Genomic DNA, 22945 nt, shown 5'->3' on the forward strand with positions numbered 1-22945 from the left:
ATTTAGGATTAGGACCTGTGTGGTGCAAAGGTTGGGCCCTTCCCTACTGCTAGTGCGAAATAAAATGGCTGAGAACGCCACCGGCCAAGTGGTGTCATTTGCACAGCGCCATGGAGACATCTCAGCCAGACCCCTCCCCTGCATCCCAGCTGTGCCCTTCGAGCTGTGAGTACCATCAACTGCCGAACAGATCATCAAAACTCCCATAAATGCCACCTCAAGATTTATGGCAGGCCCAGCACAGGTACACCCAACTTGTGCTTCCTGCTCGGTGCCAGTTTGCAGGCGAGGTTCAGATGGCGGCCCAGTGCAAAGCGTGGCTGTGACTGCACCGACACCGCACAGCCCTGCGCCAGCGCTGGCAGAGGTGCTGCCGCAGCTGCCTGGGACTAGGTCACGCTCTCACCTCTCGTCTCACCACGGCTCAGGGTGCCCAACACGCCAGCACGGGACTGCTCGGCTTCGCTCCACCTATCTTGAGTTACAGCTCTCTGTCTCCATTTTACACGCCCGTTAGAAAATCTAAAAATAGATGGTTGGAATCAATCCTATTGCAATTTCTCAGACCACTATCAAGAATTGGCCTGATCTCTTAGAGTCGTTCTTAAGGCAAACTCTTAGTTTTACATCCCCTTATTTGGCTTTTGTTTTGTTTTTAAGCAGGGAAATCTAGTCTGTGTTTATGTGCTAGAGCAGTAGCTGGAATGATATCTTTACTTTTCACCAGTGCTTTACACACATGCTTTTTTAACTAGAGTTTTCCTTACGATTGTTAATCCTGGAGCAGGAATTTCCTATTGCATTCCTCACAGCAGGAGAGCAAGAGGGAGAGGCTGCTCCTTCTCTAGCAATATCCTTTTCCACCCTTCCTGTTTATATAGCATTTTTGTTTAACAGGATGGAGCCATCTGACAGTGACTTTGCCCTAGCTATAGCTCCCTTGCTCTCTATATGTTTAACCTGGTTATAGCCCACTTGCGTAGCCTTTCGGGACTGCTTTTCCTTCACCTCCTGGCTTGAGCTGAGGAGCGGGTCAGGAAGGTAGGGCCAGTGCTGGGGCTCTGATGTGACACTGCTGCTTCCCTGCTGCACCCAGAGCTGCACGGCTCTTCTCCAAGGCTGGGACATGCTGCGGAAAGGACAAGAAGCAGGCTAAAACCTCTCCCTCTGGAAAGGAATAGCGGCGTTTCCAAGACACAAATAGCTTGACAGACCAAAGGGGGGGGTCTCAAAACACTGGGTTTCCCAAAGCCTCCCTGGCCAACCTTTAGTGAGCAAGAAAAACAATGGATACTTCAGTGTCCTGTTCCTCTGTCTTCGTCTGCCTGACGGGAAGTTGAGGCCCGTCCTGGTTCACAGCTTTCACCATTTCCTCAGGAACAAAAAGGTGATTTTCACAGGTGCCGAGCCCATGCATCCCGACTTACGAGTCCACAGGCAGTGGCTCTGAAGAGCAAGAACCACGGGATTTCTCCCTGCAAGAACAGAAGTGCAAGATGCGATGTCAGCCTCATTCTCACTGGAAGTGGTGACGATTTGGGCACTGATGTCACTCAGAACCAGCTGGCTCAGCACTTTCCCCACCCCCTCAGAGGAAAGGAAATGAAACAATGAGCCTAAATGAAGGAGGTGCTTTTTTCAGTGTCTAAACTGAGCACTTCCACCAACCACCTTCAGGCTGACCACAAAACCTACGCTAAAGTGGAGAGGACACCTGACCCCAGCACAGTCCTCTACTGACAAGGCAGAAAGCTGAACTGCTGCATCTCAAGGTGATCTGCAAATACGGTTTACCCAGTGACAGCCCGAGCCCTCAACAGCGTTTTGGTGCCCAGTTTTCACTGGTGTCCCACTGCAATGCGAGGAGAATCCTGCGCTCCCACAAAACACATACGCTGCATTTTCCAGCGCATTCCTGGGTATGGCGATGAGGATCTGGAAAGAAAACATCACAGGTTAGCTGTAATCCTTCTGAGCAGGCAAACACAACCTGAATTCTGGCCTGCTGAATGCAGAAGGAGCTCAGATGGAGTCTCAGGTACTTTCAAGGACTGCTTGCTCTCAGTTGCTCTGGCTCACCTTGGCTATTTCCAGAAGATATTCCAGAAGCAATTTTCTGGTAGATCTGGATTTCGCCCTGGATTTTTGCAGGACAAATGATCTAAGAAACTGTATGGTGCAAAAAGCAAATGCCAAAACCAGAAAAAAAGCTACCATTACAAGTACCTAACTGATGGGAAAAACGACTACGTACATGTTCTCAATATGTAAAATACAATTTATTGTATTTAGCCCATTCATAAGTATCAACACAATGTAGAATGTTTGAAACAAACATCTTACCAATAAATACTATCTAAACATTAATATTAATCTTTTGATCAAATGCATACAGTGTATTGACTCAATATTGCACAGTGAGCTCTATATGACATTTCCATAGTGCATTCAGTTTGTTACAGCGATAGTTTGCCACAAATATTGCAAAGCATCAGAGTTGACTTTTCCAAGTGAAAACAGATGAACTATTTCATTAGGGACCGAAGGCTGATACAAATGTCCGTTTCCTAGGTTAATTGGTTATGGATTCATGGAACCTAATGTTTTCATGAATGAGGAGACTTTGTTTCTAATACAATTTTTATAGAATTGTAAAAAAATCCTACTTTCAAATAGAATGAGCATATTATAATCAAACTTATCTGAACAGCCAACTCCAGTGATCAGTGAGCTTGTTTTCTCTTGTTTCAATCTAAATATAAATCATATCTTTGATCTTTTCAGAGATGTATCTCACCACTTGCATTTCAAAGGCCAGACCATGCAAGCCCCCAGCATTACTCTAGCACTTTGCTTCCTACGCGCCTCCGCTCAGGTTAGACTCAGTACCCGTCAGTTTGAGCAGAGGTGACACCCTCTAGTCTCAATAGTTTTCAACGTATAAATGCAGCTACAATGTCAATAGTTCTATAATTAACTGTATCTCAGCTTTATCTGGTTAAATCTTAATTCTACAGCACCAGCTCCTCATGGGGGTAGTCCTACCAGTTCGTATTGCATTACCATGCTCACACAGAGGGCTGGGAGCTGCCAGCGATGTGGCCGGCTGTACTGCTTCCCTGAAACCCGGCGGCTCCTGGATCCGATGGGCTTGCGGGCTCTGGTGAGCACCGTATCAAACACTTGGCAGGACTGTGGCTCACAGCAGATTTTCAACAACTCACTGTTGTTCATTCTCAAGTCCAGCTATGACAAAACTACGTCCACGCCAGGGGGAGATTACTGTTAGAGTAAGGACTATGCGATTTGGCTTGCAAGGTTTGACCCACGTTTGCATGAACTTATACTGCTCTGACATCGCAGAAGGACCTTAAAATGGGCATATACTGCCTTAATACACATGTAAGCTACATTGCCCCGCCAAAGCGGTATGAGCTGCTCAAAATGCAAGTAAGAATCATGACCATAGAATGACTATGACTGACTTGGAAAAGATTTGACCATCAGTATAATGGTGCTTAGTGCTTAGCGTGTAGTACCCCTTAGCGCTTAGCATGTAGTATTCCTTTAAGTAAAACAAAATTCACTCACCAAGTGATACAATTAAAAATTTCTAAGAAACTACTGGTTAAGTATTACCTCATGATTATGTAAATCATGTTTATATCCCTCATCTTTGCAGTTTATCATTTTGTATATATTTAGATTCTTTATATTCAGGTAACAGAGATGAAATACTTATTTCTATCTAAAAAGACAGTAGGAAAAAACAGGGATTGAAAGGATTCCTTTTTTGTACAAAAAATACATTTTTATGACAACTGCCAGTACCTTCACAGTATATCCTTTGCTCCTCTACTTACTACCAAGGTTCTGTCATCCATAACGCCATCATAAAATACCAGAATTGTTTTTCTTTCCACTTTTCAACACCAAAATTCAATGCACTACTATGGAATGTTTCCAAAGTCTTATGCTACATCCTGATAAAATCAGGAATCTTTTTTTCTTTTTTCTTTTTTTTTTTTTTTTTACTTTAAAAAGCAACTCAATTCATGCAAATAAATACATAATGTGCACTGAAATACTCAATTCTGTGATACAGGTGACTTCAGAGAAAAGTCCCTTTATAATTATCTAAACTAGTTCTAATAAAAGAAGATAGTTTCAAAGCAGAATTAAAAACATTTCATTTAACTACAAGTTGATGTTTGCTATGTGTTCAGGCAGATTACATTTTCTACCTAGTTGTGTTAATCTGTGGGTTCAGTGTCACTCTTTTGTAGCGTAGCAAATATTTTATTTTGAGGAGTGGCTTTTTTATGCAGCTTTTGTAGTCCAGGGTATCAGTCTTCATTTGATTCTGCATACAGGATTAAGCCCAGATCTGCAGAGAGAGAGTTGAACAATCATTTATTACATCATTGACTATTCTGTCAAACGTTTAATGAAAATTTGGCAAGGCAGTCAGATTAGTGGTACAGTGTATCAGCAGCAATGATATGATTTAACCCATAAGTTCAGAATTCCCTTAACTTTAACAGTTCGGCTACCACTTTGGGGGGATTTTTTTAATTTGAATTTTCTGTTCATGTTTTACACTGTGGTTTTATATCCTCGTTAGTCCCTTTAGAGTCAATTTTCCTGTAACAACCCTTTCCCCTTGCCCCCTTTTTTTAAACAATCAAACAAAGTGTGCTGGTTTTGGCTGGGGTAGAGTTAATTGTTTTCTTCATAGTAGCTGGTATGGGGCTGTGTTTTGGATTGTGCTGGAAACAGTGTTGATAACACAGGGATGTTTTAGTTCCTGCTGAGCAGGGCTTACACAGAGCCAAGGCCTTTTCTGCCTCTCACCCCACCCCACCAGCGAGTGGGCTGGGGGTGCACAAGAAGCTGGGAGGGGACACGGCTGGGACAGCTGACCCCAGCTGACCAAAGGGATATTCCATACCATATGACGTCATGCTCAGCATGTAAAGCTGGGGGAAGAAGAAAGAAGGGGGGGAACATTCGGAGTGATGGCGTTTGTCTTCCCAAGTAACCATTACGCGTGATGGAGCCCTGCTCTCCTGGAGATGGCTGAACACCTGCCTGCTGATGGGAAGCAGTGAATGAATTCCTTGTTTTGCTTTGCTTGCATGCACGGCTTTTGCTTTCCCTGTTAAACTGTCTTTATCTCAACCCACGAGTTTTCTCACTTTTACCCTTCTGATTCTCTCCCCCATCCCACCGGGGGGAGTGAGCGAGCGGCTGTGTGGGGCTTAGTTGCCGGCTGGGGTTAAACCACGACAGAAAGAAGCACCCAAGGCAGGTGTTCCCAGGACTTACTCGGAGAGTGTGGTCCCAGGAGCCTGAGCAGAACGCCGTCCCATCGGGAGAGACCCGCAAGGTGCTGACACGATTTTCATGTCCAAACAGAATGGATACACGGGACCCTTTCAGCACATCCCAGACATTTATGGTGTAATCATTATAGCCTGCAAACAGTAGGCGACCTACAAAGAGAATGAGATTTTACAAAGTGAGGTCTTAAGTAGGTAACACGTCTTGACTGCAGCGAGGGCCTTCTGCAGGACATTCATCACCCAGTGAGCCACAACCCAGCTTTCCCATGCCACCCTCTGCACACAGCGAGCTCTGACCACAGCTTCCCCCAAGCTACCTGTGCTCCTGTTAGACACCCCTGCTCCACTGCTGAGCTATCCATACTAAATGCTGAACCAATTAAAATTTATTAGTTAAAAATATAGTTAAAATTGAGTTAAATTATATAGAATCTGTTCAGTCGTTAGATGGGAGATGACTCCAAATCATGAGAGACTGAAGAGCACTTCAACAGCTAAGGCAGGGTAATAATGTTTTGCTCAGACTTTACGCAAGAAGTTGAACACAAATGGTTGAATGATTAGTCGACAATTTAGTAAGTGATTCATTGTCCCCAATGGGACGAGCTGTGGTGCTTGTGGCCATGACAGAGACATTTGCCGCTGTCCCGAGCAGAAGGCAGTTCACCACCCACTCATCCCCACGCAGGGTGACTGGAGGAGCTCTGCATTTGTGCTGGGGCAGGAGAGAGAAGACTTGAGCTCATGTCTCCGGACCCGTAGTGAAAAATGGTAGTGTCTCTGTCTTCATGCTCCTCTAACGTACTTTTACTATCTATTAATCATTTATTATCCTTTTATAAACTATTTATGTAAGTGCGCTTAATAGTCTAGTTACATTTCATGTTTCCTTTGAAATGTTTTTAATCATTATTGTGAAATTCTAGCCCAGCTGTAATTAAAGGCAAAATATTTCCTGCCTTCAGTAGGGCCAGGAAAATACTTTTCATTGCTACAATGAAGCAATAGCCAGCTAGGTTATTTAAAGAGTAATTATTTTTACAGAGGCAAAAAAAGGCTTCCATGCATTAAATGTTTCTGTTGGTACTTAGTATTACTTTTAATAACTTTTAATAACAAACGCTTTATCAAATTAAACTGGCAAAATTTTACAGTTCCCCTCAAATCCCAACACTAAGATAACCCCCAAAGTTCAGCTCTCACCGCTGAGAGAGAAGTCCACACTGGATGCTCCAAAAATGATGCTCTCTTTGGAATAAATTGCTACTTCTCTGTCTGCACGAAGGTCATATAAACGACACTAGGATTAAAACAAAACCAACACACATGCCTCAGTAAACACTGGAGTCAATGGCTACTACATTTCATTGAAAAAAATGGGATCGGGAAGGACTGCAGCCTAACAGGCATCACGGGAAGCGGCTGCTTGGCTTCTTTCCTTCTGCTATTTCTGCCTGCTTTAACTGGGACTCCTCTGGAGTCTAACAGAGCTCTAAGCAACACAAGGCTGTTTCGTATAAATTGAGTGAAGAACTTGCTTTTCCAAACCACTTCCCTAAGCCTCCTGCCTGTTCTGCTATAAAGAGATGAGTGGTGGGTTTTGGACCATGGCTACCCACCTCTTGCTTCCCCACTGTGGTTTCCTATATGTTAGGGCATCCTGCTGCTGGGGAGGTGCGTGGGGAGAGAGTCTCTAAAGGCAACAGTTTAGCCACAGCTGGAGCCTGGGAGACAGAGGATTAAATCTGTAGTCATCTTTGAGAACTCGGACCACATGGCACAGTGCTCAGACACTCCCTTGGCACGGGGAAGCCTAGTCGGTAGTCCTTGCCCTGAGTGAGAGAGGATAGCAAACAGCCCCTGCCCTTCCGTGGGGCCTCTCTGTCTGAAAAACCTACATGAAAATAATTCAAGTGAAATAATACATTTTTATATAGATCATTAGTTTTCATTTCTCATGGAAAATCCCCAATCACCTCTACAACCTGCACTTCCTGTTTTTATCATATGCCAGCATATTTAGGCTTGCTTAACATGGAAGTAATGTATAGACAGACCAGACTTCATTGCCATGCGGAAAGGCAGTCTGTTAACCCTGAAATCAAAATGCACTTTTGAAACTATTTGAACTGAAAACCTTCCTCAGTAAGTTAAGTTTAAGCAAACACTGGCCAGATGGGTTGGCTAATATTAAGACTTTACTAATGAAAAATGGCTGATACTCAAGCCTGCACATAAAGGAGAGGCTGTTTCATTCGCAGGGCGGTGGGGAGCTGCCAGGTATGTGAAGTCCAGGTCTCCCAGTGCTCCACGCTGATGAATAATTCCATCAGACTGTTCTGATAGGGAGTCGGGGTCACCGCAGGTGACAGCACTGCCATGTGAGCACGCCTTTATGGTTTCCCTCCAGACTGTCAGGATTATCTGTTCCTCGAAATCCCTAAGTATATAAATCAGGTCAAGGATACCAGTCAGTGTATCAGTCCGTAACGCTGAAAACGCCAACCTCTTCATTTAAAGAATGAAGTAGATGGAAACTGCGAAACCCTCTGTCAAAAGTACAGAGATGGAATTTCCCATTCTCCTGCTCAAGTCAGGGATGTCAGGAATAGTTAAGAGAGAAAACCCCCATCAAATAAATTAATAAGCACAGGAGCCCAGAACCTGTGGTACTGGGCATAAAAAGAGAGTGCTCTCATTGGAATTTAATGACGGACTCCATCTCACTCCCTCAGCATCTGAAGTGCTCACAGTACCACATCCGAATGTGCAGAGAGGCACTGGGCTCACCACAGAGCTAGAGGTATTAATTTATAGTCGCAGTTTTTAAGACCTAAAAGCAGTGTACACTCTCTCCAGAAGAGCCTTGGAAGGTCTCCCACATCCAGTGAAGACAAAGGGAATGTTTCTATTGAGTTTAGCTAGTATTGGAGCAGAGTCAAAACATGCTCTGAGGGCAGATTACTTTAGAAAGAGTCTTCACCCTCATGCAACTCGGTGTGATGTTTGAATAAACAGGAGAAACAAGGTGCCAGGTGCCTCCCAAACGTCTGCTCTCAAGTTACACTTAACTGCCAGCTCGGTCCCTGCAGGGCTGTGGTACAGGCAAAGCCTGGTCCCCCATGGGGACCCACCAGCTGCAGCACGAGCCACCAGCCGTGTGCATCACTCAGGGGGCACCGGGAGGGAAGTGGCATTTTGCATACCATGTGCTGACCAAAATTACCTGTCAATACATACTGTGCCCCTCCTAGCAGCTTGCTCGTAGATAAGTAAGATCCAGCAAGAGCTATTGTATCATCTAGGATGACCTGGATGCGGTGACTCATCGCAGTGAAGAGTGCTGGCAGTGAGTCAGGCTGACAGGGAGGAGATGTACGTGGCCAAGGCCACCCCGGGGCTGCGCTCTCAGGACGCACGGGGCTGCGGAGGCCAGCGGACCGGGTCTGCCCAGCTCCGCGCTGAGCCCACAGCCCCCCTGCTTGCCGGGATGTGCGCACTCATCTGCAGGCTCCCTTCATGCCCTTGCGCTGTGCTGCTCCTTCTGACAGAAGCGGCAGCATTTCATCTGGTTCCTCCCATGTTGTGACCAACCACTATATGAAGCCAAATCTCCTCCAGTAAGACAAACTAATTTTGATCACGAAACTTCGAAACATAGAAAATCTGAAATGAATATTTGGACAGTACCTCATGTAGAAAAGTTTGCAGAGGTGACCTACAAAGTGTTACTAGATTTTCGCTATCGCATTATATATAGTATTTAAGATATATTATATTATAGCATTATTATTTCTGCAACTTTGGTGTCACAGGCCCAGTTTAGTCACTTAAAGTCCTCTGTGGATGTGACCGAGTCTTTTAGGAAAATCTGACTTGGGAAGTAACAGAACTTCCCTAAATGAGGTTGCTGAATTAACATACCGTGGCATCGTCTGAACCAGAGGCAAAAGCATCTCCACTTGGGTAATATCTGCGCACGAGTAAAAAAAGACCAGAACACATTACATTACTTGGATGAGGTCAGACTTCAAAAATAGAACCAGCGCATTGCTCAACATCGCAAATGTGTCCTCTCCCAGAAACACTGACCTGACACTGTTGATATCTGAATCGTGGGTTTCAAATGACTGGATGCACTGACCAGACCGCATATCCCAAACCATGGCTTTCTTGTCACATCCCTAATAAGACAAAAAAATTCACTACAGTTGTGCAAATGCTGACATTCACCCCTCATGTGCCTGATACACTTCATCAGGCCCAGCTACATTCAAAGGCTCTGAACATCACAGCTCTGGGGGATTTAACCAGCAAAGCAGCCCCAGAACTGGCTGTACTGGTACCCCCAAGCCTGGTGCAGTCGCAGTTAGGAGCAGAGTACGCCACAGAGGCTGGAGCCTCAGCGGTGCCGCAGACCAGCACGGGCATAGCACTGGGGTGCAGACGGGCCTGGGTGTTCGCACAGGCAGTCCCGTACTCACCGGCACTCACAGCCCTGCTCTGCTTGTGCTGCTGCCGTACCTGCGTCTGCAGCCCCACCGTGCCACACAGCTGCGCAACCGACTCACTCCCTTACCACTTAACATGCCCAATATAAAAAATTAATACCCAGCATTTAAAGTTTTATAACTAATTCTTTTCATGCACGGAAATACAAAATGAAATAAGTGCGTCCGGAGGGTCTCTTGCCCAGCCTCCTACCAGAGTTAACCCCTGCCGTGGCTCTGCAGCCGCGTGCCCAATGGCACGGTTGGGATGAGGAAAGAAGCACAACAGCATTTCGTCTCATTGTCAAGCTCTAACGTGCCCTTCCAAGCTGTGCTTTGAAGATACCATTTAAGACTCGGTGCTTGCTGCGAGGCGCTCAGCACCCTGAATGCTTTGGGCAAGGGGCTCAGCCCATGTAGTCTGCAATGTCCTCAGGGCAGGAACCATCTCATACCTGTAGGGCCACGCTCTGAGCTGCAATGTCTCGCTGCTGTCACAATCGCAGTGACAGGAAAAAGAACATGGACTTTTCTTTTAAGAGTGGCGGGAGATTTTAATAAATACGACCCTGCTGAGGGGCAGGCCGTAGGTAGGCTCAGCTCCCGGGGGCTCAGCCGCTCTGAGGCTGCGTGGGAAGCACAGGGCAGGCCAGGCGGCGGCTGCTTCTGCCGAGCTAGCGCGTCCTGCCCAGCAGACCATGCCACACGCGTTATTTACTTTTAAGCAAATATGATTGCTAATTAAATTAAACAGTCTTCACAATTCACATCTTTCTCTCTTCTCTTGTTAAAATGAAATCCCAGGTTTTTTACTAATGATGTCATTATTTAAAAGAGGTCATGTTCCTTTGTATCAACTTGTGGGTTTTGCGCAAGGGAAACCAAAGAGGATAGAGAATATTTTGGACTCAGCATATTTCCCTCTCAAGCCCCACCACAGCCCAAGCCCAGCCCTTCGTATTGCTTCCATGTGCGCTGTTCTTACTGACCTCTCTGGGAGGTTGGGGGCAAGACCAATCTGACAAGCTGGTGCTTTGACTCCTAAGGTTTCGCAGGAGAAACCATCAACCACCTGCGGAGAGATGGCCCCCCTGCGTGCTATCCAGCTCGCCCCGGGGAGCGGTGCTCAGGGGGCACTGAGCCCAGCAGCCTGGGACGCAGCCCTGAGCTCAACCAGGAGGGCTGGGATTTTCAGTTAGGTTGTTAAATGTCACAGCACCCAGTCTACACACTGATGTATTGGCACTGCTTATTCCAGCTCAAGGTTACTGTATGACATAGGCACAATATACAGGGAGTCTCTCTATGCTACCGTACCTTCAGGTTGCACTGTTTTGGCTATATCTGCATTGACACAATATAAGACAGATCTTCACTGAAGTGGTATTTTGCATGTGATGAATTAAGCGAGTCTCTGTAAGTACGGACATGCCCAAGCTGCTACATGGACACAAGTATGACATATTCTCTTAGCAGTACCATAGCTGCTTGCGATTCTTTGCCCTATAATAAGCTGAGCTGTTCCCAGGGAGAATGAATCTATCCTTTCTGGGAAGCAAGCTCGGTGACAGGAAAGCCCAGGAGGAGTAATGCACTCGGATGGAATTAGCTTTCAGTCACGCTTCGGAGCAGCTGTGCTAGCAGCAGGCAAACTGGGCCAGTGTGCTGGGCTCTGCTCCTGATGGGCCAGCCAAATATGATAAAAGAGCCATAACAGAAAGGGTCCAGGTTTATTGGATAGGGATGGGACCATGACTCTGAGCACAGCAAGTGGAGTCCCCTAATCCATGGTCAGCACCTTCTGGCACAAGAGCCATTTCCATCAGCAAGCACAGGGCAGCCCTGGGCCAGCGCTGGTGGGCTCAGAAACCAGGTACCTTCAGCAAAGTTACTGGTAGCAACCTGTCTCCAGTAAGAAAGGTCATCTCTCAGCTCCTGCCAGCTCTCACTTGCACGCTCAATGTGGGAAAGACCAGGACCACCTCGAAAAGGAGTTGAGCCCCATCCCACTCACCTTTATGCCTTGCCTGCCTCACTGCCAGGCTGCATGCCAATGGCTCGGCTGCCCGGGAACAGCGATCCCTCAGCAGCAGGACAAGATTTGGAAGATGCCCTGGGTACTTTCCCTGACCAGTCCTGCAGCCCCAGTGAGGTTTGTGTGTTCCTCTGGGCCAGGAACAGGGAGCAGGCAGTGTTCAACTGACGAAGGGGCTTTAAATGCCTCTGGTACCGCTGAAAGGCACAGAGGACTCAGCAACAGCTGAAGATGTGGCCACACCTCATGTCCCTGCTCCAACTTGTACAAGGGTTTTAGCCAGCATCCAAGCTACCCCTTGGCTTCTGGGGAGCGGTTGAGGGACGTAGTGGCACGCATGTTATTTGCAGCCCCACTTCGATGCCCTGAGCAGCCACCTGGCACACCCTGAACGGCTCCAGAGAGCTGGGCACGAGAAAGGAGCCAAATGTGGGAAGTCGTCTGCTGTGCCGGGCTCCTATCCACAGGGGCTCACACCTCCACTGCGGTACGAGCCCGCTGCTCTAACTCTGAGCCTCTCCCTTCCCGGGAGAGGCGTTGTTTTGATCTCGGGCTGGATTGCTTTGGTGTGGGGTGGAATTTGCTAAGTAAGCAGAACTGCAGTCAGACTGGCTGGGTGGGTTTGACCCCACAGTCAGGGGTTTAATTTGCTCCAGCTTGGAAAATGTGCTTGCAATGAGTGGATTGCACTGGGGCTTCCAACACATACTCCAGCACTCTCTCAATAAGATCACGAGCCTCCTGCTTTGTTGCCTTTTCCCTTCCACATTTCTTAATTTTATATTACGATAGGAAGCTCCTGCTTACCCCAGAGACAAACGTATTTCCTGTTTCAGAAGGGGCCAGGTCCAGGCACAGGACATCAGCTCCATGACCATGGAAACTCTGCAGAAGCTGCCCACTCTCAACATCCCACAGAGCGCAAGTTCCATCTCCACTTGCTGTCAGGATCTATAGAATGTGGCAAGAAGAGTCAATACAAAAATCAGCAGATGATCTTCAAGTTCACAAAGAAACAACTGACATCCTATACATACACCAAGGACAGCTTTAATTTAATGAAATATTATGCAATAAATCTAAGGCATAAAAACAATGTGAACCTAAGCACAGTTTATGTTTTTTATGTTTAAGGGAAGACATTAGACTGGAAAGGAGAGCTGTATTGACACAGCTGTACCTACACAGTGTTTCAATAATGGTCAGTTTTGTGCAGTGGGGTTTGGAGAACTGATGGCAGTAAGGATCTGCTGGCATTTCCATATACTCCAAAAAGGAGATAGAACCAGACTGGTGTTCCTGTTTGCCCCTGTATTTAACCCTATGCATATTTAGGCTGCTGGAATTCAACCCAGGTAAAGAGAAGAACTGTTGGAGTTAAGTATACCTGTTTAACTCTCTAAATTTTTTTCTGCTTGAAATAGCCAGGTTAAGCTCAATTAATTGAGCTTAAGACATGGATTTTCTGAAAGGGAAGTAAGCCTGTCTAGACAGTTGTTTGGTAAGTCCATCACCTCTCACTTGTCCAAAACCATTTGTGTGTGAAAGGGCTTGAACATACACTGACCGAACACAGCTCACAGCTTCCCTCATCTGCTACAGTGCTTGTAGAAAGCACATGTGGTCAGCGCTTGTTAGGGTGGCTAAATCCTGATGATGCTCAATTGTTCAAAATTTCCCCTTGGCACCCGAAGCTGTTATGCAATCACAAATTCTGTAGGTTGAAAGGGTCCCTGTGCACTGGCGTGGAAGGAGGCAAGGGTGAACTTAGGAGGGCTCTCAGTCTTGTACACAGGTTTTTCTCATGGTCAGTGAGGAAACTCAAGGGATCCCAGTGGGTAGTTAGAGTTAAAAAGAAAATACTCTTCAAGAAGAAAATGATCACACAATCATGAAACCATCCACAGAGTTGCATAAAGGTTAAACACTGAACATGTTTGACAGATGCTCCAAAAACTCCTCCCATAAACAGAGGTCTGCAAAGCTGCAGAACAGACTGTTCTGAATCCTGCAGTAGAGAGACGCTAATACTCTGAGATGATAATAACAGAAGAAAGTCCTGACTTGTCTTTCTGGCCAGCTTTTGAGCCTAGATCAATGAACTTCTCTGTTCTGAGGAATATTTGTACTTGGCTGAGGAATGAAGATTTCAGCTCTGAGAATTTGCTCTTGTAATAGCGTGTAAGAAAGACATGAGGGGAATAGGAGTAGCTAAAGGTGTAAGGGAAGGGTCTGTTGGCAACCCAGAGCTCCAGCTAATGCTTAAAGAGAAATGTTATGGACTCAACTTCAGGGTATTGCTACTGAAAACCAAACCAAACCAACTCCAAAAATCCAAAACCAGAAGGGAATTAACAATCTTTGCCATTACAGTCCTGCTTGCTGCATGAGGGGCTCTGGCAGCGCTGGATGGGGATCCTCGCCTGGCGCCTGGCGGCAAAAGGCAGCACTTGCACACGGCCGGGGACAGCAGGGACAGAGCCCCTGCTGCCAGGAGCACACGCACCCGGGCTGGGAGCAGCGGCGAGGGCAGAAGGGGCACCCTCACCTCTGCCTCCTCCACCATCACCACGGGCCGCATCCTGCTTCTCAGCCCCGCCGCACTGGGAGTATGGCTGCCTGCCCTATGCAAAACACTTGAGATCCCAATTAACAGTTGCTATTAATACACATGGAGCATTGTCATGTGGGGAGCATTATCACACCGCAGAGCTGCAGATACCTAATTTAGGAAGCGAGGCTCCCCGGCTCTCTGCGTACTGAGGCGGGGGAGGCTCTCTCTGGCAAGACTGATTTGGGACACCAAGAACAATGTGCGCAGGTCGCCCAGCCCTGCAGCTCAGCGCTTGTCTTGGCCCAGGGTGGGAACATGATGAGGAGCAAGGATGGGACTCCCTCTTTCAGCAGCCTGAGAGTGGCTTTAATCGATGATGAGCCACCCCCAGATGCCCATGGGCACACCAACTCCTCAACTGCTACCCTGACTTTCACTCCTCTGAGGGAAAACCGAGCTGTGGTTTAAGAGAGCAGCCAAGGCAGAGCAGCAGCATTCACAGCACCTAGCAGTGGGTGCTGGATGCCGCAGGGGCACTGGGCTGGGGGACACCTCCACCACGCGCTAGGGCTGCTCCAGGACAGGTACCACGTCCCTCAGTTACATGAGCCGGGAAAGCAGAGCACACAGCTGGGAAAGCTCCTGTGCAGTGTGCTTGTTGCACTGTGCACCCTCAGAGTTACTGAATAATTTTAATTCTGAGGCCGTTATGTAAAAGGATAAGAAATCTGGGATTCTCTAGAATCCCCTATATAACAGTCTCCTAACAGAAGTTTGGCCAACCCACTTGCTTGTATTTGTTTCAATAATAACATGCAGTGCTATAAATGATTGCTTATAAGCCTATCAATCACAAGAAAATTTCTTTTTAAAGTCTTCAGAAAAATCTCTGAATCACTGAATATAAAGCACCTAAATCCACTGTGGTATTACTTAACAATAGTAATACATTACCTTCAATATCAATGCAGTTTGCTGTATTTAATATGGAGAAAAAAGACCTAACTTTTCTTTCTTTTTTAATTAAGAAAAATAATTAAGTATTTTTCCTTTCACAGGATTTAACCACGATGCATATAGGTATGGACAAGAAAAGAGATTACTGGTTTTCTATCTCATCTAAAACATTCCACTTAATTTAGACTGCAGGGCTCCTGCACAGTAAGGTCAGGGCTAAGCAAGCCTGAGTGCTGGGTACCTCCACCATTTGTTTCCATGGCAATGGACTTAAATTAGCACCTCGGAGTCATTACAGAAACCATAGAACGACAAATAGCAACATACTCTTGGGCAGCTCATGTCCTGAAATAGAAGCAATGAGAGCCGGTATTTCCTTCAGAAGAGCTCCAAATATCTGGAAGAAGGGGACAAGGTATTCCCTTTCCAGCAGCTCTGCTGACACAGAGAGCAATGAAAATGCTCCCTTCTGCCACTTATTTTGCTGCAGAGCTGCACCGAGCAGAGCTTCAGTTAAATTCAAAAACCAGAGAGGACAAGGGGATTATCCTGGCTCCTTTCATCATCTTTCGTGTTCCTGGAGAAAGAGATCTTTGAGATATTCACTACAGAGGAAGGCTGGCCTGGTCTCAGAAGATCTGCATCTAGTTCCTGGCTTTGCCTTCGTCTCCCACTGTGGCCCTCTGTGCTCCAAACCCCCGGCTGCGAGATGGGGATAGCATCACCCCTTCCCCTCGAGGGAACACACCACTGCATGTACGGACAACAGGGCTGGCCCTGTGGGGCCATCCTCAAGCTCAGATACCTCACTCAGTACAAACAAAAAATACTAAGAATGAAAGCAAAAGCAAAGCTGGCTGGACATCCAGGACAAAGCAGGCAAACAACGCAGTCTCCACCGGCTGGCATAGCACGTACCCAACCTAGTCCCATCTCAGCTGGGTTTTTAACTATTTGCATTAGTTTGAGCTCCTAAAAGCACAAGCCAGCACAGACCCAGTGAGCAGAGAACACACAGGTACCAGTGAGCTCCCTCTGCAGAAGGGACAGGCGTTTGCAGCACGCTGGCATGACAGCCTGGCCACGGGCTGTGACAAGCATTTCCTTACAGCAGCTTTTGCAGCACCTTCACTGCCCCCAGCGAGGGTTTTCCAGCAGCCCCTGCATGGGGCAGGACGTGGCCCTGGGTGGCCCAGGTGCAAGGAAGGTTACTTGCACCACGTACGAGTGCAGCTCACGTTAGGTGTTGCTGGCTGGCGAGCAGCGGGTAGGGAATGCATTTACCTGCATGTCTGAGTTAGTGAAGCTGCAGGCAGACAAGTAGTTTGTGTGCATTGCAACCGATTTCTTCTTTGCAGCCATATTTTCGTTTTTGTCAAATGTCAGAGGGTACACAGAGCACTTGTTGTCCAGGCCACTAAAGAGAGTAATAATAGCAATAACAGAGAGAGGAGAACTGGTTAAAACTGCAACGACAAAAGGCGAGTGGTGATAAGAAGGAAACCACCTGTCAGTGCTGCGCTGCCAAACCCTTACAAGTGCCGACTTCCCTGTATTGTGCTGTCCGGGATCTCCCTGCGCAGGGAAGCCCCAGCTGCCTCACCAGGCTGGCTACTTTACAGAACTTGAACAGCTGCGCCTCAGTATTTTTTACCCTCATCGAGTTTATAAATGGCACTGAATGAAACCTCACGAAAGTATAAACTGGGAGGTGACATAGCAGGCACCTCAGGGTTAATGTTTCACACACAGCCAAACTGCCATTTTTCTGTTGATATCCGTCATCGCAAGGATCAGTATTTAAGCATCATTATTTATCTACCTTAATAAATTTTACCTAACTCCTACGGAAGAGACGGTATAGCAAGTAGTGGGTGTGAAGACAGGGCTTTTAGAAGAGTTTGGAAAAAAGGCAACAGAAGCGCTGACCTCTATAGCTGCTGTGTCCCTCTTGGACAGTTGCACCAGTTAAGCTGTGCATCCCAGGCCAGATGTGGGACTCTTTTCTAAAGGGTCTGTCTTGTGTCTGACCCTTTTCTAGAGCCGTGATAGATCAGCCCTGCCCTGGTCCCTGCAATCCCAGCACACCACCAGGTGCTGGTTCTGTGCCTTATATTACATGCACAGCACTTAACTGACAACCCAACAGAAATACAGAATTAGGTAGTGCAATGCATATATGCCCTCCCTGTCTCTCTTACAAGTGTGAAGACAGAGCTTTCTTGCAATTCTTCGAGTTTTAGTCAAAAACATACGGTTTCCGGACTCCCTCTCCACACACATTTATGGAGTCTGCCTGTCTGTCTCAGTCTGCTGCTTTCTAGATTTGCAAGCTGCACAGCAAAGTCTCCCTTTGTTCCTTTCTCTCGCCCCAAGCTTGCTTTGTCTGTCTGATCCACCCAGTCCCTTTTTAAAAGATGTTTTGCCAACATCTCATCTCTTTGTTTTCTCCCCTGCATAAACTCAATTTTTTCAAACCTGAGCCCTCAGAAAACTTGGAGAAGATTATCAAGGATGGGGTTGCTTCTCCCCACCCCACCTTGGCAAGATCTATTCATGTGCTGGTAATCATTAATGACTAACCTTCTCTATGTTGTAGAAGAAAGAGTGCAAAGTAAAAACAGGGTTAAAACCACTCTCCCTTAGAAGATATATCCAACACACACAACCAAACTGGAACAGGGAAGTTGCATGCATGCAGAATTCCTAACCCATGATATAAATGCTGAAAGAGGATTATTTTCCATGCTTACACAACAAATGTTATTGCACTGAAGTCAGTGGAGATAATGTCTACGAGCCATTATGGGAATAGAATCAGAGGCACTGAATGTAGTCCTTCCCCCCACAATCAAGGCACGCAAACCTCTAGCTGTCAGCATCTGAAGGCACCGGGACACCACTACAAATCAAGTTTCTCTGTGTGAGCAGCTGTGGAAACTGGGAACTTACCCACAAGCAATGGCACATCCAGATGGGGCATATGCACACGCCATCACCCAGGTACATGGCATCGTCACTGCATGTTCCTGAAACACAGCATCCCTTTAAACTGGGATGTCACTGTTTCTCTAATCGGCGCAAGGAAAACAGCGTAGAGTAGTAAATTCAATATTTCTGTGGGACAGCCCTAGAGTCAGCGAAAGGTACAGGTGTTTCCCCCAGCCACAACTCACATGTAAGGACAACCCTAGGACAACCCTTACTGCAGAACACAGCAGAGCAGCAGCAGGATGGCTAGTCCCTCCCTGACACTTTCCACCTTATTCATGAGCCCCAAATTGATCACGGAGCATGTCTTATCTGGGTTACTAGTGCTGTAAAAGGTCCCCACTGCTGCACGTGTAAAAGTGAGTTAAAACCAAGCTGTTTTTTCTCAGCTGTGTGGAGCAGGGTGCCGCGAGGCAGCCCTGGCAGGGCTTGGAGGAGCAGCGGCACCATTTCACGGTGAACACCACGGCTGAAGGATCCTGGGTGATCACGGCACCTGGTACAGGGGTTACCAGGGAGGGCCTCTGTTTTGCTGGCTGGGCTTTGCCCCTAGCCGGGAGCCCTCCCTGTCAGCGAAGAGGCTGGATCAGAGCCTCCCGCTGGAGACCACGACAAACCCCAGTGCCCTGACAGGGACTTTGCTCAGAGACTGGTCAAGGGAGGTGGTTTGCCCTGGGCCCCTTGATTTGAGGTGCTGGTGGAAGTCTGCATGTTATCCCATCGTCCCGCTGCCCCCTGCGACACCTGTGAGCCCTTCAGCCCTCCATCTTATCCCACCATCATCTGCCCTGTGCACAGAAATCTGACTTTTGCTGAAGTTTCGCTTACCTTGTTGGTAGTGAAGGAATCCCACACGATCACCTTCCCATCCTAAATGAAAGCACACAAACGGAGAGAAAAATTGAGGCCTTCCAGAGACATGGCTGTCAGCCTACTTCCCGGATTTGGGGAAAACTCTGTTGCTCGTTTCCATCCCCCAGTCTGTTATGCCATGAAATTTTTGTCTCCATTTTAACAACAGCACAATGGTCACAGTGAAGCACCAAGGAGAGACTCCTCAGTAGTGTGAGTTATGTCTTCGACCAGAAGGAAAGCGTATCTCCTCCTCACTGAGATGACTGATGTGGGCTTAAAAGACTGATTTCCCCCCCGCCCTTCCCTTTTAGCGGGTTTATGAGAACTCCTCTCACTTGCAGCACACGCCACGGACAGGACCGTCTCCTCAGGAAACGGCCACTAGTGAGCCCTTGCTTGCCTCCTTTCAGTCACGATACGTTTCTCCCAGGCTGTAATCACCACCTGCAAAGCCGGTCACCTCTCCCAGGTGATATCTGTCAGTGGCTCAGTATGGGGCCTTACAAATACAAGAGGTGACCTGTATTACAGATCACTTGCCAAGCTGGCAGCACTCGTGAGGACTGTTTATGGACACTGCACTGTTTATTCATCTTCCCTTTCCTGTCTTTTCCTGGTTTTCCCTTTACTTCTCACTATACTTACTTGACCTTCAATTATCCATCGATACAATCTGCTAAATAGCCATCGTAAGAACACTCCACAGAGAGCAACACAATCGCTTTGTGTATGCCAGCTACACTCATGCCAGCTACTTTGCCTTATGCACATAATATTGTTATCCTCCCCATATTATGAAAGTAAAATGTTTATTACTGAGCAACACTAATTGTTGCTGTACCTGGACTCACTACAGTTCTTAAAACAGAGTAAGAAATGCAAAAAAGCATTACAACTTGCCTATTCAGCTTTCTGATCTACACAGTGACATTTTAACCACTTTAAAAAATGTGACATTAATTATTTAAAATTATTCTCTTTGCTGAGATCACCATGAATGGTAAAAACTCACAGTAACTGAAGGTGGCTTGCAATGCAGATTGCCTATTTTTATCCCCCAAGTGAGACCCCTGACAGATTTCATATAGGTCAATGAACAGCTGTGAGATGCAACAAGCTCACTCACTGCCATATTGGGCTCAGGACGAACCAGGGGATCTAGAAAGTAATTATCTCATTACCTCCTCCAGCTCATAAGACTGGTCTTGAGCAGGTGTTAGGACTGTTTCTCAAAACGCCCAAGTAAATGCAGTAATTTTGGCAGGATGTTTGAGGCTTTCAAGGTCGCACCAATCATACAGACTGCAGAAGAAATTTCTGTGCACAGAAATCTCTAGAAGAATCAACATTTCTTCCCTTCCCTTTTCCTGATTATTTTCTCTGAAGACATAAACTGAAATAATTACTAAATATGTTATCTGTAAAGAACAAGGAAATAAAAGTGGCCTCAGATGAATTCTCTCTATTTTCTGTGGTAGTAGGGAATATGGGGAAACGCTGTATATGACTGGCCAAGAATGTTTAAGGTCTTAGCTACAACAGGTGTAGCGATGATCAGAAGCTTGGATTTGTGCTCTCTGAACAAATACATTGCCAATGAACTGCTTTCAGGGCATCTTGAAAATATTTACAATATACACAGGTATCATTTGCAAAGAGTGGCACGTAGTACAGCCAAAAGATTTGTATAGTGCCCACAGTAGCTTTGAAAAACACCTGCCCAACAGCATACCTGGGAAGAGCTCACAATTCTTCTCTTGTCTTTGCACCAGTCCATACAGAGAACTTTATTTCCGTGGCCCTTCAGGGTCCTCCTCGTCTTCATCACAAACTGGCCCAGCGCCTCCACACGCTCTGCCACCTGATGAACTGCAAACAGCTGATGGTTAGAGAGCCCTGCATCAAAGCTCTGCCCCGGCAAATCTCTACGTTTATGAGTAATGTCACTTGGAGGAATTAATCCATGAAGTTTGAGTCTATGGTGCAAGCCAACGAACTCTGGTTCAGAGCTGGCAGGTGGTAAAAACAAGGTGGGCAGTGTATGAACATATTCACCAGATAAAGATAAGGATGAATTCACTCAGGGCTTGAATTCCAAGGCTGTAGCAGCTGAAGCTCTTGCAGACCATCACACCCAAGTATACCTGGAAAATAGATTACCCCCTTGCCCCCTCTTACTGGGAAATCCTTAGTCTGACTGAGGCTTGAAAGTGCGCAGACAGCCTCCAGCCTAACACATGCCTCAAGGTACTCAACAGAAGCGAAGACCACTACTGGGTCTTGGAGGAAAAATCATACAAAAGAAGGGGGTAAGCATCCAAAGCGTCAATGTTCTGGATGTGAGACTCCCAGCCGCAGTCAGCTCTCGGCACTGCAGCAGTGGTGCAGTCCTGCCCTTCGGCCACAACAACCCCATGCAGCGCTACAGGCTTGGGGAAGAGTGGCTGGAAAGCTGCCCAGAGGAAAAGGACCTGGGGGTGCTGGCTGACAGCCGGCTGAACATGAGCCGGCAGTGTGCCCAGGTGGCCAAGAAGGCCAATGGCATCCTGGCCTGTATCAGAAATAGTGTGGCCAGCAGGAGCAGGGAGGTGATCGTGCCCCTGTACTCGGCACTGGTGAGGCCGCACCTCGAATCCTGTGTTCAGTTTTGGGCCCCTCACTGCAAGAAGGACATGGAGGTGCTGGAGCGTGTCCAGAGAAGGGCAACGAAGCTGGTGAAGGGCCTGGGACACAAGTCTTACGAGGAGCGGCTGAGGGAGCTGGGGTTGTTTAGTCTGGAGAAGAGGAGGTTGAGGGGAGACCTCATCGCGCTCTACAACTACCTGAAAGGAGGTTGTAGTGAGGTGGGTGTTGGTCTCTTCTGCCAAGTAACAAGCGATGGGACGAGAGGAAATGGCCTCAAGTTGCACCAAGGGAGGTTTAGATTGGACATTAGGAGAAATTTCTTTACCGAAAGAGTGGTCAGGCCTTGGAACAGGCTGCCCAGGGAAGTGGTTGAGTCACCATCCCTGGAAGTATTTAAAAGACGTGGAGATGAGGCACTTAGGGACATGGTGTAGTGGGTATGGTGGTGTTGGGTTGACGGTTGGACTCGATGATCTTAGAGGTCTTTTCCAACCTTAATGATTCTATGATTCTATGATACAGGTACTAGCCACTGGTGCTGGCGACTTCTCCTCTGCTGTGCCACCCCTTCTGGTGGCCAGGGGAGCACTAAGGGCCAGGACACAGCTCTGAGTGAGCAGAGAAGCTTGGCATTTGCTAAAAGAGTGCGCTAGCCAACTTCTCAACAGTGTCTATGGACATCAAGGACTTCATGGGTGAGTCAGCTTTTTCTTTTATGGGAAAGAAAAACAGAGAGGGCAGGCAAGCAACTTTCCTGAGTAGCATCCTCTGGTGGCGGAGAAGTCAGTTCTTTTGCACCTCATTTAATAGCAGTACTTTCAGCTGATGTTCTTGAAAACCCAACGAATTTACATTTCCAATTGTGCAAACTCACTTTGACATAAAATTCATCCCACTGCAGCTGACACAACTAAAAGGTGTTTCATGTAACCCTGATGCTTCATGCTGGGGTCATCTGCACATGTCTGGGAGAAAGCGTCACCTGAGGAAACCTATTTGCTCTGCTCCAGCATTGTTCATCCAGCGTGGAACTGAGTAGGGCCATGATGTATCTTGGAACCTTATGGCAGCTCTGACACACTTCACACGAAGC

At 47.1% G+C, this 22945-nt stretch overlaps 1 protein-coding gene across 2 annotated transcripts in view; it reads right to left on the minus strand.

Annotated features, from left to right (window-relative positions):
* Positions 1-3927: 3927 nt before the first annotated feature.
* The window catches only part of GNB5 (G protein subunit beta 5), a 28069-nt gene continuing 9051 nt past the window's right edge, over positions 3928-22945 (minus strand). For both annotated transcript variants that reach the window (XM_075160087.1, XM_075160086.1), the window contains 10 exons: positions 20960-21096; positions 19201-19242; positions 18334-18410; positions 16666-16798; positions 12678-12821; positions 9438-9529; positions 9270-9318; positions 6549-6645; positions 5329-5495; positions 3928-4387 (listed from right to left, as the gene is read on the minus strand). In XM_075160087.1, coding sequence (XP_075016188.1) covers positions 4376-4387; positions 5329-5495; positions 6549-6645; positions 9270-9318; positions 9438-9529; positions 12678-12821; positions 16666-16798; positions 18334-18410; positions 19201-19242; positions 20960-21096 — 950 coding nt within the window. In that variant the 3' untranslated portion in view covers positions 3928-4375. The remainder of the gene's footprint in view (positions 4388-5328; positions 5496-6548; positions 6646-9269; positions 9319-9437; positions 9530-12677; positions 12822-16665; positions 16799-18333; positions 18411-19200; positions 19243-20959; positions 21097-22945) is intronic.

Source organism: Calonectris borealis, chromosome 11, assembly GCF_964195595.1.
Source record: "Calonectris borealis chromosome 11, bCalBor7.hap1.2, whole genome shotgun sequence".
NCBI lineage: Eukaryota > Metazoa > Chordata > Aves > Procellariiformes > Procellariidae > Calonectris > Calonectris borealis.